This window comes from Dermacentor silvarum, chromosome 7 (assembly GCF_013339745.2).
Source record: "Dermacentor silvarum isolate Dsil-2018 chromosome 7, BIME_Dsil_1.4, whole genome shotgun sequence".
Lineage (NCBI taxonomy): Eukaryota > Metazoa > Arthropoda > Arachnida > Ixodida > Ixodidae > Dermacentor > Dermacentor silvarum.
In genome coordinates this window covers 102,160,465-102,173,842 of record NC_051160.1, presented here as the reverse complement: position 1 = coordinate 102,173,842, position 13,378 = coordinate 102,160,465, and the positions used below count along the sequence as shown (strand labels likewise).

At 43.4% G+C, this 13,378-nt stretch overlaps 1 protein-coding gene across 6 annotated transcripts in view; it reads right to left on the bottom strand.

Moving 5' to 3' along the window:
- Positions 1-3,248: 3,248 nt before the first annotated feature.
- LOC119458325 (echinoderm microtubule-associated protein-like 2) overlaps positions 3,249-13,378 on the bottom strand; it is a 153,201-nt gene continuing 143,071 nt past the window's right edge. For all 6 annotated transcript variants that reach the window (XM_037720157.2, XM_049671087.1, XM_049671088.1 and 3 more), the window contains one exon: positions 3,249-10,400. In XM_037720157.2, coding sequence (XP_037576085.1) covers positions 10,275-10,400 — 126 coding nt within the window. In that variant the 3' untranslated portion in view covers positions 3,249-10,274. The remainder of the gene's footprint in view (positions 10,401-13,378) is intronic.

The following is a 13,378-nucleotide window of genomic DNA, read 5'->3' as shown; positions in this document are numbered from 1 at the left end:
GATGCTCGTGTCCCACAATGCATGGCGGCGCATATACTGTTGTACGCAACGCTGGTTGTACACGCGCCAGTTTACGAGTAAGTATACCCAGAGTAGTGCGGTCTCCCTGTGAAATACAAAATACCATCGACTAGTTGTGCCGTAAGTGTGTGCCAGTACTACAACATTAGTACGCGCGTGGCTAAGACAACACGCTGAACAGCGTATCACGTGTAAATGTGTCGTTTCGCTTTCGAGAACCTTACTTGATGTCACACACCCCTTGAACGACATGCCAACGCCGGGCCAAGTTCCAAAGCCGACTTATCAGCTTCCGAAAATAACCCCACGAAAGCAAGGACAATTAATGAGGGGCCCTCTGGTGCGCCAGCGAACGCCGGTTGTGGTCCAAAGACCGAGTCAGAGCCAAGAGTAGTCAAAGCACAACGAAATATATCCTTCAAATAAATCAGTTACATAAACACATAAACACTTCGGCTAGGTACAACAAAATGTTATTCAGACGGGTGTTAACAAAACACCGGAAAATAATTAACGACAACCACTAAGAGTCCAACACATACAGTATAGAATGAATAGGAACCCGAAGTGTCCAATCGTATTCACCCGTGCTGGTCTTGAGCCGGACGATCTCGGCGTAGCTCGAGGCAAATCTCGAAGAAGGAACTTCTTCCGGAAATGCAGACGCTCGAGGAACTCGTCGACTAGCTTGCCGGGGAATCCCCTTCTTCCACAGACGGTCAGTCTTCACGTCACATCTCTTCACCGGCGCGGTCTGATCCCCCTACTGATTCCCGCACGGCGCTTTTATTGCCTTCGCGGTGTTTCTCGAACCTTCTGACGGAGTCGTGCTCCCATAGCATGAACAAAGCCTGGGAATCTTCTAGACATTTCTCGCGTTTTCAACCACGGCCGCTGAAACGTCTTCGAGGAGGATGGTGACTCATCCATGGGCACAAGTCGCGTTGGCGTCCTCCTCCTCTCTCACTCTGCACGCCATGAGTCTGTCTGAGAGGGTGTTTCGGCGCGCACCCTCTCCCTCTCTCTCGTTACCATAGCCTTCGCGTATCTTGTCGAAGCTTCTAGTCTCCGTTGATCGCGTCGGCTGTCTGTGGCGTATGCGCTCTCTCTCCCTCTGGCGAGGAGCTCTGCCGCGGGGCCGACGCGCTCACGGCGGGCTTGGCTGATACGTGGCGCGCGCTTTAATTATGCGCACTTTTGTGACACTTGGCTTGACTGAAAAACGCTCTTGTCTGGTTAAGGACCATAGCACTCGGACAGAAAACCACGAGAATACTTTCTCGACAATTAAGGCCGCACTTGTCTGCTTCCCACCGAGGCCGGCGCATAGGCGCTGTTGCGCTCACTTATCACTGTTTTCAGCATGCTTCCAGTGAACGACAGATGCAAATATTCTGCTAAAAAAATGTTCCAGGGCGTTTTCTTCGTTACCACTACATGATTAGACAATCTGACCAGTAAGCTTGTCATTGCACTAAAGAAAATGGGTACCACGAAAATTGGTTGACAATTTTGGTTGACACGGCCCAGGCGGCCGCGCGCGCCAGCCTGGGCCGTTGTATCTTGAAAGCCATCTGCATCGGGTACACAGTTCGCCGTGCGCTGTGTTTTCGCGGTTCGGTCTGCATTGATGCGAGACGCAGCACGAAAGTCGATTCGTTCGCTGCTGCTGCCGCGCTTCCTTACTCCAGCGTTTTGACAGCGAGTTTCCGCGCAGTCATCGAGTGAGATGTGTGCTCGTGTTTGTTTGAGCGCGCGAGACACCATGTTTGTTCATTTAGTTAATATGCCTGTGTTTAATATAAGTTTATACGGCCGATAAAACTACTACCCTTACATCGTATAGCTGTCCACTAATTCGCTATCGCAAACGATATGCTCCGCCTTTCGGGCGAAACTGCGACTTTTTTCATAACCACCTTGACTGAAATCGAGGCATCCAAGCTGGCGTGATGAATTAGCGCCGGCAGCGGGGCACGCGCGCTTGTTCCCGCGGCCTCCGAGATCGGGCGGCGAGCGTTGTGACAGCGCGGGCCGCCCGATCTCGGGGGTCATGCTGCTCGCGGTGCCACGCCTCGAAAGGCAGATTACGTGACGTCCACACTGGGCGTGCATGAAGGCACCCGCCTTCTCAGCTCGCAGTCGCAGCAAATAGCGTCACCTGCAACACTCGGTGCGCGGGTCACGCATGCGCCGTCGCGCTCTGGACAGCATGACGGCGCGAGCGTGCTTCGAGTGACAATGGAGTGAAAACTTCCCTTTAATACCGCGCCAAAACTTCAGCGCCGGTACTTGCGTCACGGCGACGTCACGAATTTAAAAGTATTTTGGCATTTGCTAGATTGAATGCTCGCTTCAAGTGTGCAATGACCTACTGTTTTACTTCATAGACAATGTCTACGACGTCAGGATGGACTGTTGTGGGAGCTTTAGGGCAGCGTCAACACCTATCCGGCAACGGAACAGGCAATGTTATTACATGTGATGGGCCCCTTTGCTATTGCACAAGCATAATCCACGAAATGTTTTTAGTATTCCCTTTAGTTTGGGGTGGTCCACCTCACGTGCAGTGGCCACCGGGTAGCCTCAAGGCAAGAAATATAGGACTGTCATGATAAAGTTCCATATAAAGAGGGATGGTTGAAACGTTAATCGGTGCCATGCTACTGCCAACACTGCGAATTAAATGTGCCAACCATTTGAGAAATGTGGCACCTAGATACCAGACACCTAATCACCATTTTCTCATGTACACCTTTTTCATACTAAATTTGGTTCCGCACAGTTATAGTGTGCAAGAACTCTTGTTCCTACAGTGAACTGCAAGAAATCTTCAGTGTTCGGACAGGCTGGCAATCGGAACATTGTTGCCGATTGTGTGTTGCCTTTGCAAATCAAATCTAAGTGAATCTAGGAATCCCTTCAGAGTGAGTATGCAGGAATACAGCAACCCACCTTTGTTATACGAAGTTCTTTAGATGGCTGTGACAGCCTGAGGCTTCACTCTATGTTATTTAGATAGAGCAATTAAGTTAGTCTGCAACCAATTTCAGCGGCCTTTATTTTGGGGGAATTCCCATCACTTGAATGCAAGAGAGTACCATAAGCTCACCCAGAAAGCACTTATATCTAAACCCTTGCAATGCACCATATAATCCCTTTCCTAGTCAGGGACAACAATGCCAAAGAAAAAGATCCCATGAAAAATTGACTTGGCAAAGAAGGCATAGAATATGTGCTCTTTTATTAGTTATTTACAAAGAGAGAAGCAAAATGATAGCTTTCACTCAAAGCAGATACATAATAAATATTGCCAGTCCATAGCGGTCACATGTCAATATATGATTGCAGCCCCAAACCCACACGGGGCTTAGAAAATCCTCCAAGCTGGCAAAAAGTAAGGACGAATGCACAGCTGCACACTCAAATGGTTCATCATGTCACGGCAGCCCACGTATGCAACAATCATTTTCTTCACTCCAAGCTCAAGGACATTTCAGGGTGCATAATGATGCTCCTGCTGTCGTATATATTATTACCGATTATTTGTATGCGCTATATATTCACTCTGCAAATAAATGTAAAAAGTAACAATATGATGGTGATGTGCCTGACACTCTGGTGTGTGCGTAGAAAAGGATTAGCCTGTGCACTAGGCTAATGTATGAGATGCGAGCTGTGAATTGTGTTTATATTTTGCAATGAGTTAACATGTCGTAACATAACAGATGCATGTGGATTTTCATAATTTCAAAAGTTTTCCGTATTATTGGTATGAAAATTATACCAGCTCCGCTTTTTTTTTTTCTTTCCACATACGAATATCATACAGAATCATGAGAATGCATACCAGTGTGTTCAGTAGGGATGCATTAGCAGATGCTGTCAGTGTAACGCAGATTTGAAATGCTCCTGGAAGCAACTAAAAATAAGGCAACCTTGCACAAGATTTCTGTTGATTTAATTTGCCCAACTCTTATGTAATGGTTCTACAAAAGCCTACTAACCTTGACGGTGATTATGTTCATCACTGACTTGCAGTGATGCACTTCACTTGCATTAACATACTGCATGAACTACTCAACACATGACAAACAACTTGTTCTGAACGATGTCAGAAAGCATTATTTTTACTTCATGTATGTCATACTAACCCTGTTATGTACACTTTAAGCAGTTTGAAGGACTGAAGGGTAAGAAAGCTACGCTCATCACAAACTTCAGACTTTCCTTTCTTGTATGCAGCTCTCTTGTTCGAAGTTTGTAACCCTCAGCAAAATGAAAAAAAATTCTTGTCTCACAAAACTTTGTACACAGACTACAACTACAGAAGTAAGAAAAAAAGACACTGTGGTGAAGAAAATGCACTTGGGCCTACACATTTCCAAAACCCGACCGTACATCACACCCCCAAAAATCTTGGCAAGAAACCAAAATGTACACAGTACACTCCGCACCTTTGCTCGTACCCGAGAGGCATGAAAAAAGACGGGAAGCTAAATGACGCTACGATAGATGAAATGATGAGGCCGCAAGCAGCCATCGCATGAACTCACTTTTTTCATGTGCTGTACATAACTTGTGCTGCATGTTGCATTATACATGTGGACCGCCTGACAAGGCATTCATGTGGCAGCGCCGGCTATGAATATAGCTCACACTCGAGTTACTCGTTATCTTTAAAGCCTGTGCGTGAAATGCTCCTGTCGACGTGGTGTCATTCACGCAACCGTGCGCTCGGGACGTTTTGAGCTTAACGTTGAGCACGAACTGCTGCAACATGTAGTGGCAAAGGAAATGTTCTCTTGAAACTTTGCAGCTTAAGAAACAAACAGTGTCGGGAGAAAAAAGAAGTGGCATAGAAAAACTGTGCCCCTTCCTGAAAATTTCAACTTTTCTTAACAATATTCAAAAGCTACCAAGAGGACTTAGCACGACGGTACTCGCACTTCCCGATTCATGAATGCTACCTCCACTTGAAGTTCACTCTTACTTGAATCAACTGTGCTGAGGTCAGCCTTGACTGAAGTAGTGACTGCAATTCAGCAATGCTTCTAAACTACTCCTGCTGTAAGGAGTTGCTTGTTGATTGCATAATACACTCTTGTGTGCCCCTCTTATGCAATGCCCTCCGGGCCCCTAAGGATCAATGAATGAAATGGAATGCCCCTTCACTCCAACACCTTTGTGCAGATACTGAAAGCGCCCGATTGCAAAATTTCAGGTATATTGCAAGTGACAATTACTGAATCGTAGTGACTATATCAATTAATGCCGGATGAGAAGGGAGGCAATGCTTCTTTCTACCCGGCAGATTTTGGAGTGATATTACAGTCAAGCACATTACTGAATACAGTAGGCAGTGCTCTGCAAACATCCTAAATATACAATGCACACAGTATGATCCAAAGACATGCTCCACAGTATGTGTTCAAATACTTTTGACGTGCACACACAGCACACAGAACCTTGCAGCTGTCACATGAGCTAGCTGCATTGAAACATCAATACGGTCACAAAAAGCTTTCTTTGTCTGATTTAAAAGCAGAAAAATGAACAGCTGCTCCAAAAATTTATGAAGATGAAAGATTTCCGGCCAGGCCTTGGCATGAAGCCCAGTACTGTAAGGTGTATACCTTAAGTTGCAATTAAAAATGCGAAGTAAGCCCTCTTGATTTTGTAGCTGGTGAGGCACTCAAGTTCTTTCATATCTGTGGGCAGGTGTGATGTCTCTGAGGTGCCCTCAAAGCACTTTATGCACAAGTGCGGAGTGGATCTGTTCTCATTTCACAAACGCGCAGTAACCAACACTTCAAACGCACTTTTACAAGAATGCAAACGCACAGACTTCAACATGCATTCCAGATGCCATGAAGTAACCGAGCGAAATGTTAAACGTGAAAAAAAAAAAAAAATTCACCATGTTTATACTGAACAATCGCAACCTACCATGCACCGCAAAACGAGCAAGCAGTTGGTAAAACATTGCAACAAATGTAAACAGTGCTAAAATAAAAAAGCAGTCTCACTTTGAACGGTAAGCACAGTAACGTAAAACAGCTGCAAACTTGTCATTCATTGTTGATGCGATAAAAACAACCGCAGATGCACAACAAATGCGAACTAATAAGAGCATGTCAGTAACTTCACAAAAGACATCCCCTCACATCCAACATCTATGACCTCCGACCAGACAAGCGAAACAACAACATCTGTTTATGTTATGATGACTTGTTGTTACAAATGCCTATTTCATAGCTTGCTAGCAGACCAGCAACAAATAGACCTACTGCTACAAGCAGTTTCATCATTTACTGCCAGTGAATGGGATAGTCTGCACAAAACTGTCGAAAAGTATGTGCACGTTTGGGAAGAGTTAACAAGCACCGGGATATATAAGCACAATGTGACATGCACTTTGCTGTGTAAAAGCTCGCCAGAGTATTGCTCGATTCATTTTTCATTCACTTTCGCCATGCGCTTTTGATTGAATGTACAAATATCTGCAAACGGCTCCACCCCAGAATGCACTATATTAATGCAGCAGGCTTGCAGCCTTGCTGCATTACAACGAATGAGTAAAAGTGGCATCCCTCATTTCCATGCTAAAGAGGCTAAACTGTTAATGCACAATTATTCTTCCACTAACTGGTGGCATACATGCTACCCGACATTTAGCAAGACAAACAGGAACGAACATACCAAAAAAGAAAGTATAAAAAGAAAGTCCAGCTCATGCATTGTCTTTCCAGACAACTTCAATCTCACCAGATATAGCTGTCAGTGCCCAAATACGCAATCTCAGTGCAGTAAAAACAAGAGTCACTTCTCACAAAAAACACTCGCTCCACATCCAGATCATGTCAAAATGAAAATCTCTGATGAAATTAATGACTTGCACAGTGCTAACCACAAGAAAACAATGCTGGCAAAACAATCTAGTGCAAAAAAAAAAGCTAAAGACAAGCAATGTAATGTTGGAAGTTGCCAGCATGCTTTGTCACTGCAAAGTGCACATACCAAGACAAGCGTTCAAAAACTCCATGCATTTAGGGCTTTCACATTTTTACAAAACACCGGAAAGAGAGCCCCTTCATAGTTTGTTCACACTCCCAGAGACGTGCAAGAAAATTCAAGCTCCCACCTCATCACAAACGCTATTTTGGAACTGTCTAAGTGTTTGATTAAAGGCTTCAAAACACTAGTGCCATGTGAAGTTCTAGCAAAAGGAGGCAGTTATAATGTAGTGATCCATAACTATCACTATAAGAAGCATTATTGCAATAAAGGACTGCAGTGTGATACATAGCAAGCACTGTAATCCACAATTGTGTACCCACAATTATCGTACCTCGCACTGAAAGCATCTGCTGCTCAAGATGAAGAGATGTGCAAAGTGAGAACGTTCTCAATAGTTAACTGCTGCGAATGCTTTCAATTTCTTTGTGGCTTTCATGGAACAATTTCTTTGTCTACTGCACAAAGCTGGACCTGGCAAATGCAGTTCCAACATTCTCGGCAAACTTTACTCGCACTGGGAATGAATGTGCATTGTAAATACAGTCTATCCCTCAACTCTGTGGAAAACCATGCGCATGTCCCAAACATGGTATGCTGGAGTGAAAAACGTTGCATGCAAATGTACCACACACAACTATAATCAAGTCCCAAACTCAATTTTTACAAATCAGCATCACATACAGAGGTGCGTTACAATGATTGCGATAGTCTCACAGTTATGTCACTGATGACTGACCGCGTCACAATTACTCCATGCAACAAACACTTTAAATACTCAATCCTAAAATTTTTCGGTCACACTATAAATGATATGAAATTACGGCATAGCAGTTGGAAGTGTAACCTTTGCACACATGTCCAGCGCCATGCTTGTGCACACAACACGGATGTAGCAGACACTAAGAGCACAGTCACAACCTCAACTCATCGTAGACATTTTCACATGCCTCGTGTATTGCTGTTAAGCTTACTTTTTTTTTACGTATGTCACACGCTGAACCCTTGTGTACACCAAGCTCAAACCAGCAGGAACACTCGAAGTCAAAATAGACTGCAGTACAAATTGCCGACGTGGATGGCTTTTACAAAGCACCTGTGTTGTTTCGTATGAGCTACTACGATGTGGAAGTTCAAAATGCAGAATCACAGTCTTTTTTCTCTTCCATTTATGTCTACAGGCAACAAAAACCACAAAAGCCACAGTGAACAAAAGCTTCCGTTGGAGGCAGTTCTTTGTTGTTTTTTTTCTTTCTGAAAATCTATTAGGACAGTGTGCTTACCTCACGAGCAACAGCATTAAATAAACAATGGAAGAAATGCTGCAAGAGTGTACAAAATTGTCTGAATTCAACCTGGTGCCATTAAGTGCAACAAATTTGAAACCATTGCACAATGGCAACTGGATGCTACAACTACTACTTGCAACATCTCCTTGCACAACCATCATAACAGAGTACGAAAGGAGAGAGGCTGATTAAACAAAAGTTGCACAAAGAAGGTGCAATTCTTGGTCGCGAATGTTCACACAATGCAGGAAACAACTTGAAACATTGTCAGAAGTAACTCGATTGTTATATTGTCATAAGATTCATGGTTGAAAACAGTCGTCACTTAAAAAAGTTAAAAAAAGAATAGCGGCTTCAGATGGTGACAAAAGCGAAGACAAACCTTCATTTGTGAAACACACAGCAGTCATTTAGGACAATCTAAACTAAACCTGCCAGTAATGAACACGGGCCTCTGCTTACCTGCGCAATGATAAACATGCAAGAACTTTACAGAGTTTGTGGTTGAGGCACGTCACTGATCAACGTGTTCACGCCTAACTTGTTCAACTAAGGACACAGAAAGGAATAGCACATCTGTCCTTCCCATAAAATGCTACGTACCAAAATTTCTCAAAACAAACAACGCTGCCAGGGTGTGACTGTGTCAGCGAGTACGAGCGCAGGACTGTGTGTCGCACGCGTGGAATACCTCGGAGCTGTGATCACGAGCTTAGTAGCTGCATTCTTTCTGGCAAAGGCTGTGTACTAGGCACTAAGAGTCATCTGTATAGAAAGAAAAAAAGAAAAAAAAATAGAGGAAACCACATTTCTATCTTAACAAAATGTACGCATAAAAAGTGATGGCTTGGGATAACCGCCCACAGTATGGTGATTATGAGGCAATGATCTCATCCAACCATAAATCGAAAAGAAAACAAGAACAACATGCAGATGGGGTGAAGGGAGATGCTGAAAATGGACTTGCCAGAACTCACGAACACAACATGCAACTTAGATTTTGATGGGAAACGAACAATCCTTCCAATGATGCAGTGGGCAGTGTACAATTACATCCTGACAGTGATACGTTGGCATATTATCAGACACGTACGTATGCCTCAACAACCGGTAAAACAATAATCGCTACCTCTGCTTTCCAAAACAGACGACAGTGACAGTCAATGCTTACGGCTGCACATCATGTGTTGGTTCAATGATTACCAAAAATAAAAACAAAACTGTCGTGATCCTCGAAGTAGCTACAAATTACTTAGCCCATGATAACCACCATTAGCAGTGTCAGCATGCACATATGATTTTGCTCGATACAATTGCACTGGTTTTGCAGAGCAAGCTGATTACGGCGCTGAATTGTACATCTATATCCGACAAATGCAGATACAACTGCTTGAATTGGCAGCATGCGACGCAAATAGCTAATTTGATTCAGTACCAACAATCACCGGCTGCAAACAGAATAGAAGAGACAGCGAAAGCATTATTTTTTCCTTTCAGCCGCAATTTTCTCTGCACATTTGCATAAGCCTCACTCGGCAAGCCGATTACAGCAACCTTACACATCTGCCTCCGTCGACTGCCCACACAACAACCTACTGTGACATGCAATGCAAAAGACGGTCACGACTTCACAAACAACTGACAATCACAGGCTGTGAACACACATCACAACCGAATTGCCTTTCGCAAGTCACCCTCTGCATGTTCAATTCTTTGAGCTACGTCCTGGACTGTTTCGCCACTGGAAAATTCCAACGCACTGGCTCCTCGAAGCCAATCAAGACCCTCTACAGTGGTGGTATTCTCAGGTGTGTTGAAACAAACAGAACAGCCTTGTGCCACTCTTGACGTGTTGTCCTGTATTGTCCTGGGTGCAGAGGTGCAACTCCTTGTCGTGCGACTTCGAAGCGTGGGGCCCAACTATTTCTTTCGGTGCCACTTGCAGCTTCAGACGACGGCCCACTGAAGCACTGCACAGTCCCGTCCGCCCAGGGAGATGAGGCGGTTGTCATCGGGCAAGAAGTCCACTGCTGTCACGTGACTGCTGTGACCACCATACATGTGGCTCAGGCACTGCGTCAAGGTAGAATCAGGGGAAGAGGGCCATTCACTTTCAAATGTGTGCAATTATTCAACACTTTCGAATAACAAGTCGAATATCGTCCCATTCGATTCAGTCACGGAATTCAACCCCCTCACTATTCGTAAATACGAATAGTTTTCAAATACAGTCAAACCTCGACATAACGAACCTCGATTTAACGAAATTCGCAATGTAACAAACTATTTTTATTTCCCCATCTTAGTTCTATTGAATAAACGAAACCTCTACATAACGAAATTCTCAATATAACAAAGTTTTTCACTGCAAGTACAACTTTGTTACATCGAGGTTTGACTGTGTTTCAATTTGTCAGCTGTGTGTGATCAAACATGAATGGATGGATGCAGCATTTATTACAAGAAAGCTGGCTGAAAGCTGACTAAATGTAAAATCGAAGCAAAAGTTCGATGAATTCCATCCCCCACGACGAAAGCATACATAAAACACCGGAAGTTACATAGTGGAGCAGGCAAGTCACTCAGAGAGCTGGACCTTACCGGCTAAACAGCAATTCATTGCACTCTCCGAAGAGTCTTCAGTATGCAAACAAACTGGTGATTTGTTTCTAATGCTCCATTAATGCTTTTAATAAACAACCCGTCCTAACGTGCAATGTAATGACAGAAACTTACTCATGCTGTGAATGCTACAATGTGAACATTGTATTATATTAGTGACGACAATAGCAGTTCATTATCTGAAAACTATATTTGAAAAGTATTCAATATTTCATTCGATTCATTAATTGCACTATTCAATTTGGTCTCAAAAATTGCAATTTGCATATGCCCCTACATAATTAAGCATGTGTTGGGGATAGTTGGCACTGCATCGACATCAACCTTCGAGTCCATTTCTTCTAACTAAACCAGTCATTAGATTATTTATAAAATACGTGCGCACTTTCAAAGACCAATCAAATATGTGAACCTCATTGTATGGTTCCTTTGCACTATACTGCAAAAAGGGAAACACTCATGAAAGGAGGGGAAAAAAAAAGAAATAAAAAAACAGGAGGAAGTTTCGCGAGACAATTTTGAAGCCAAATCATAAAAATTATAAAGTACCACTCTTGAGAAATCGGCTCACCATGTGATAGGAGAGCGTTAATTTTAAGCCAACTCTCGTGTTGCGGAAAGTGTGACACTGATCAACAACTGTGACCCGGGCATCACTAAAGGCTACCATGAACCAAACACAGCCTTGAATGCTCTTACAACTACGTGCAGGCTCATTTTCTAAGAGTCAATGCACCAATCGGTGCCGAAGGAAGACGGAAAGAGGGAGGGGGTGTCAAAGGAGGCTGCCTTGCTCAGGCTAGTTGCCCGACATCATGCTCCTTTCTAGTTTGTTTGTTTTCCCCTCTTCTATGGAGTCAGCGGGGTTTGCAGGATTCAACGGCCTTTGGTTTCAAATGGCATTTGAAAATACACTTGTGACATGTGCATTATCGTTAATGTTTAGCCTACTGGTGGCATCCTGTACAACTACGCAATGATACTTGACGTTGGCTACACCCAAGTTCCTATTAACACAATCACAGGCTTCATTTTGTGAGTGTGTTAAAGTAAAATTTCAAAAATATGATTCTCATGGTACTGCACAAGCTACATTCGTGTTGTACAAATCCATATCATTAAATATTAAAAGAAATATACAAGGCAGGAAAGCATTCACAGTGTGGCAGAAGGAACTGCCAATTTAAAATATCTGAATGATCAGCAGGTTCTAAAATGTGAATTTAGGTAAGGATCTGGGCAAGTTGAGTTCAGGTGTTCCCTTTAACAGCAGACCTCACTGTACATTAATAACCAGCTGTAGCATTTTTGATGCTCCTCATGTGGAATGAATGAATTCTGGGATTTTACGTGCCAAAACCACGATTTGATTATGAGGCACGCCGTAGTGGGGAAATCCGGATTAATTTTGACCACCAAGGGGATCTTTAATGTGCCCCCAATGCACAGGACACTGGCATTTTGCATTTTGCCCCCATCGAAATGCAGTCGCCGCGGCAGGCATTTGATCCCGCGACGTCGTGCTTAGCAACGCAACACCATAGCCGCTAAGCCACCACTGCGGGTTCCTCATGTGGAGAGCAAACAATAAGTATAATAGGTTTTTTTTAAAGGTTGAATGGTGCCAAGCTAAGGTCTTTGAAGCTGAGGAAGCTTCATTTGGTGTCCCATAGTTTCAGTGCCCTTCTGTTAGGCCAAACCTTTGATGAGAACGAACTTCACCAGTCATTTTACAATCATCTCTGAGGAAGAGTATCTACATAAGCGTAACAAGTGAGCAAGAAAGAACTGCTGAGCTGTTTTTTTTTTTTTCAAAGCAAATTTTATGATGCGCCAAGACTTGCAATAAATTTTGCCCTGAAGCAATTCTGCTATTTTTTTTAAAGAACATTTTCTTTTCAAATGCTAGGAAGAAGAAATCTATCAATGAAAAGAATAATAATAATAAATAGAGAACCATAACGGGGAGTGGTATGCTGTTTCACAGATCTTCCATTAACATTCGAATAGCCTGTTCTGTTTAGTCACCTAACATGCTTTTAAATATGATGTGGATGAAATACATCAACAAAGTGAAAGCAGCCTGCAGGTGTGATGACAAGGAACTGACAGCGCTCAGAGGAAATAAATTATAATCTAATCACCCAAACATACTGCTATTTTCTTCAAAAGTAGTAACTTAAACAAATTCCAGAGAGCAAGATAATGAGAACAGCATATCTGTGCACATGCAAGTGCTGCAAAGCTACCTGTGCCCCTCACTTGCGGGGAGCTGAAGGTACACGCTATAACATAAGACCCCCGTTGCCCCAGCGCTGTGTGCCTTCATCGGAAAAGTCTTTAATATCAATTTAAAACATGAAACATTTTCAACATATTTTGACTGGCAGCTACACAACTGTAATGCAGCATATTCCCATCTTGTACAA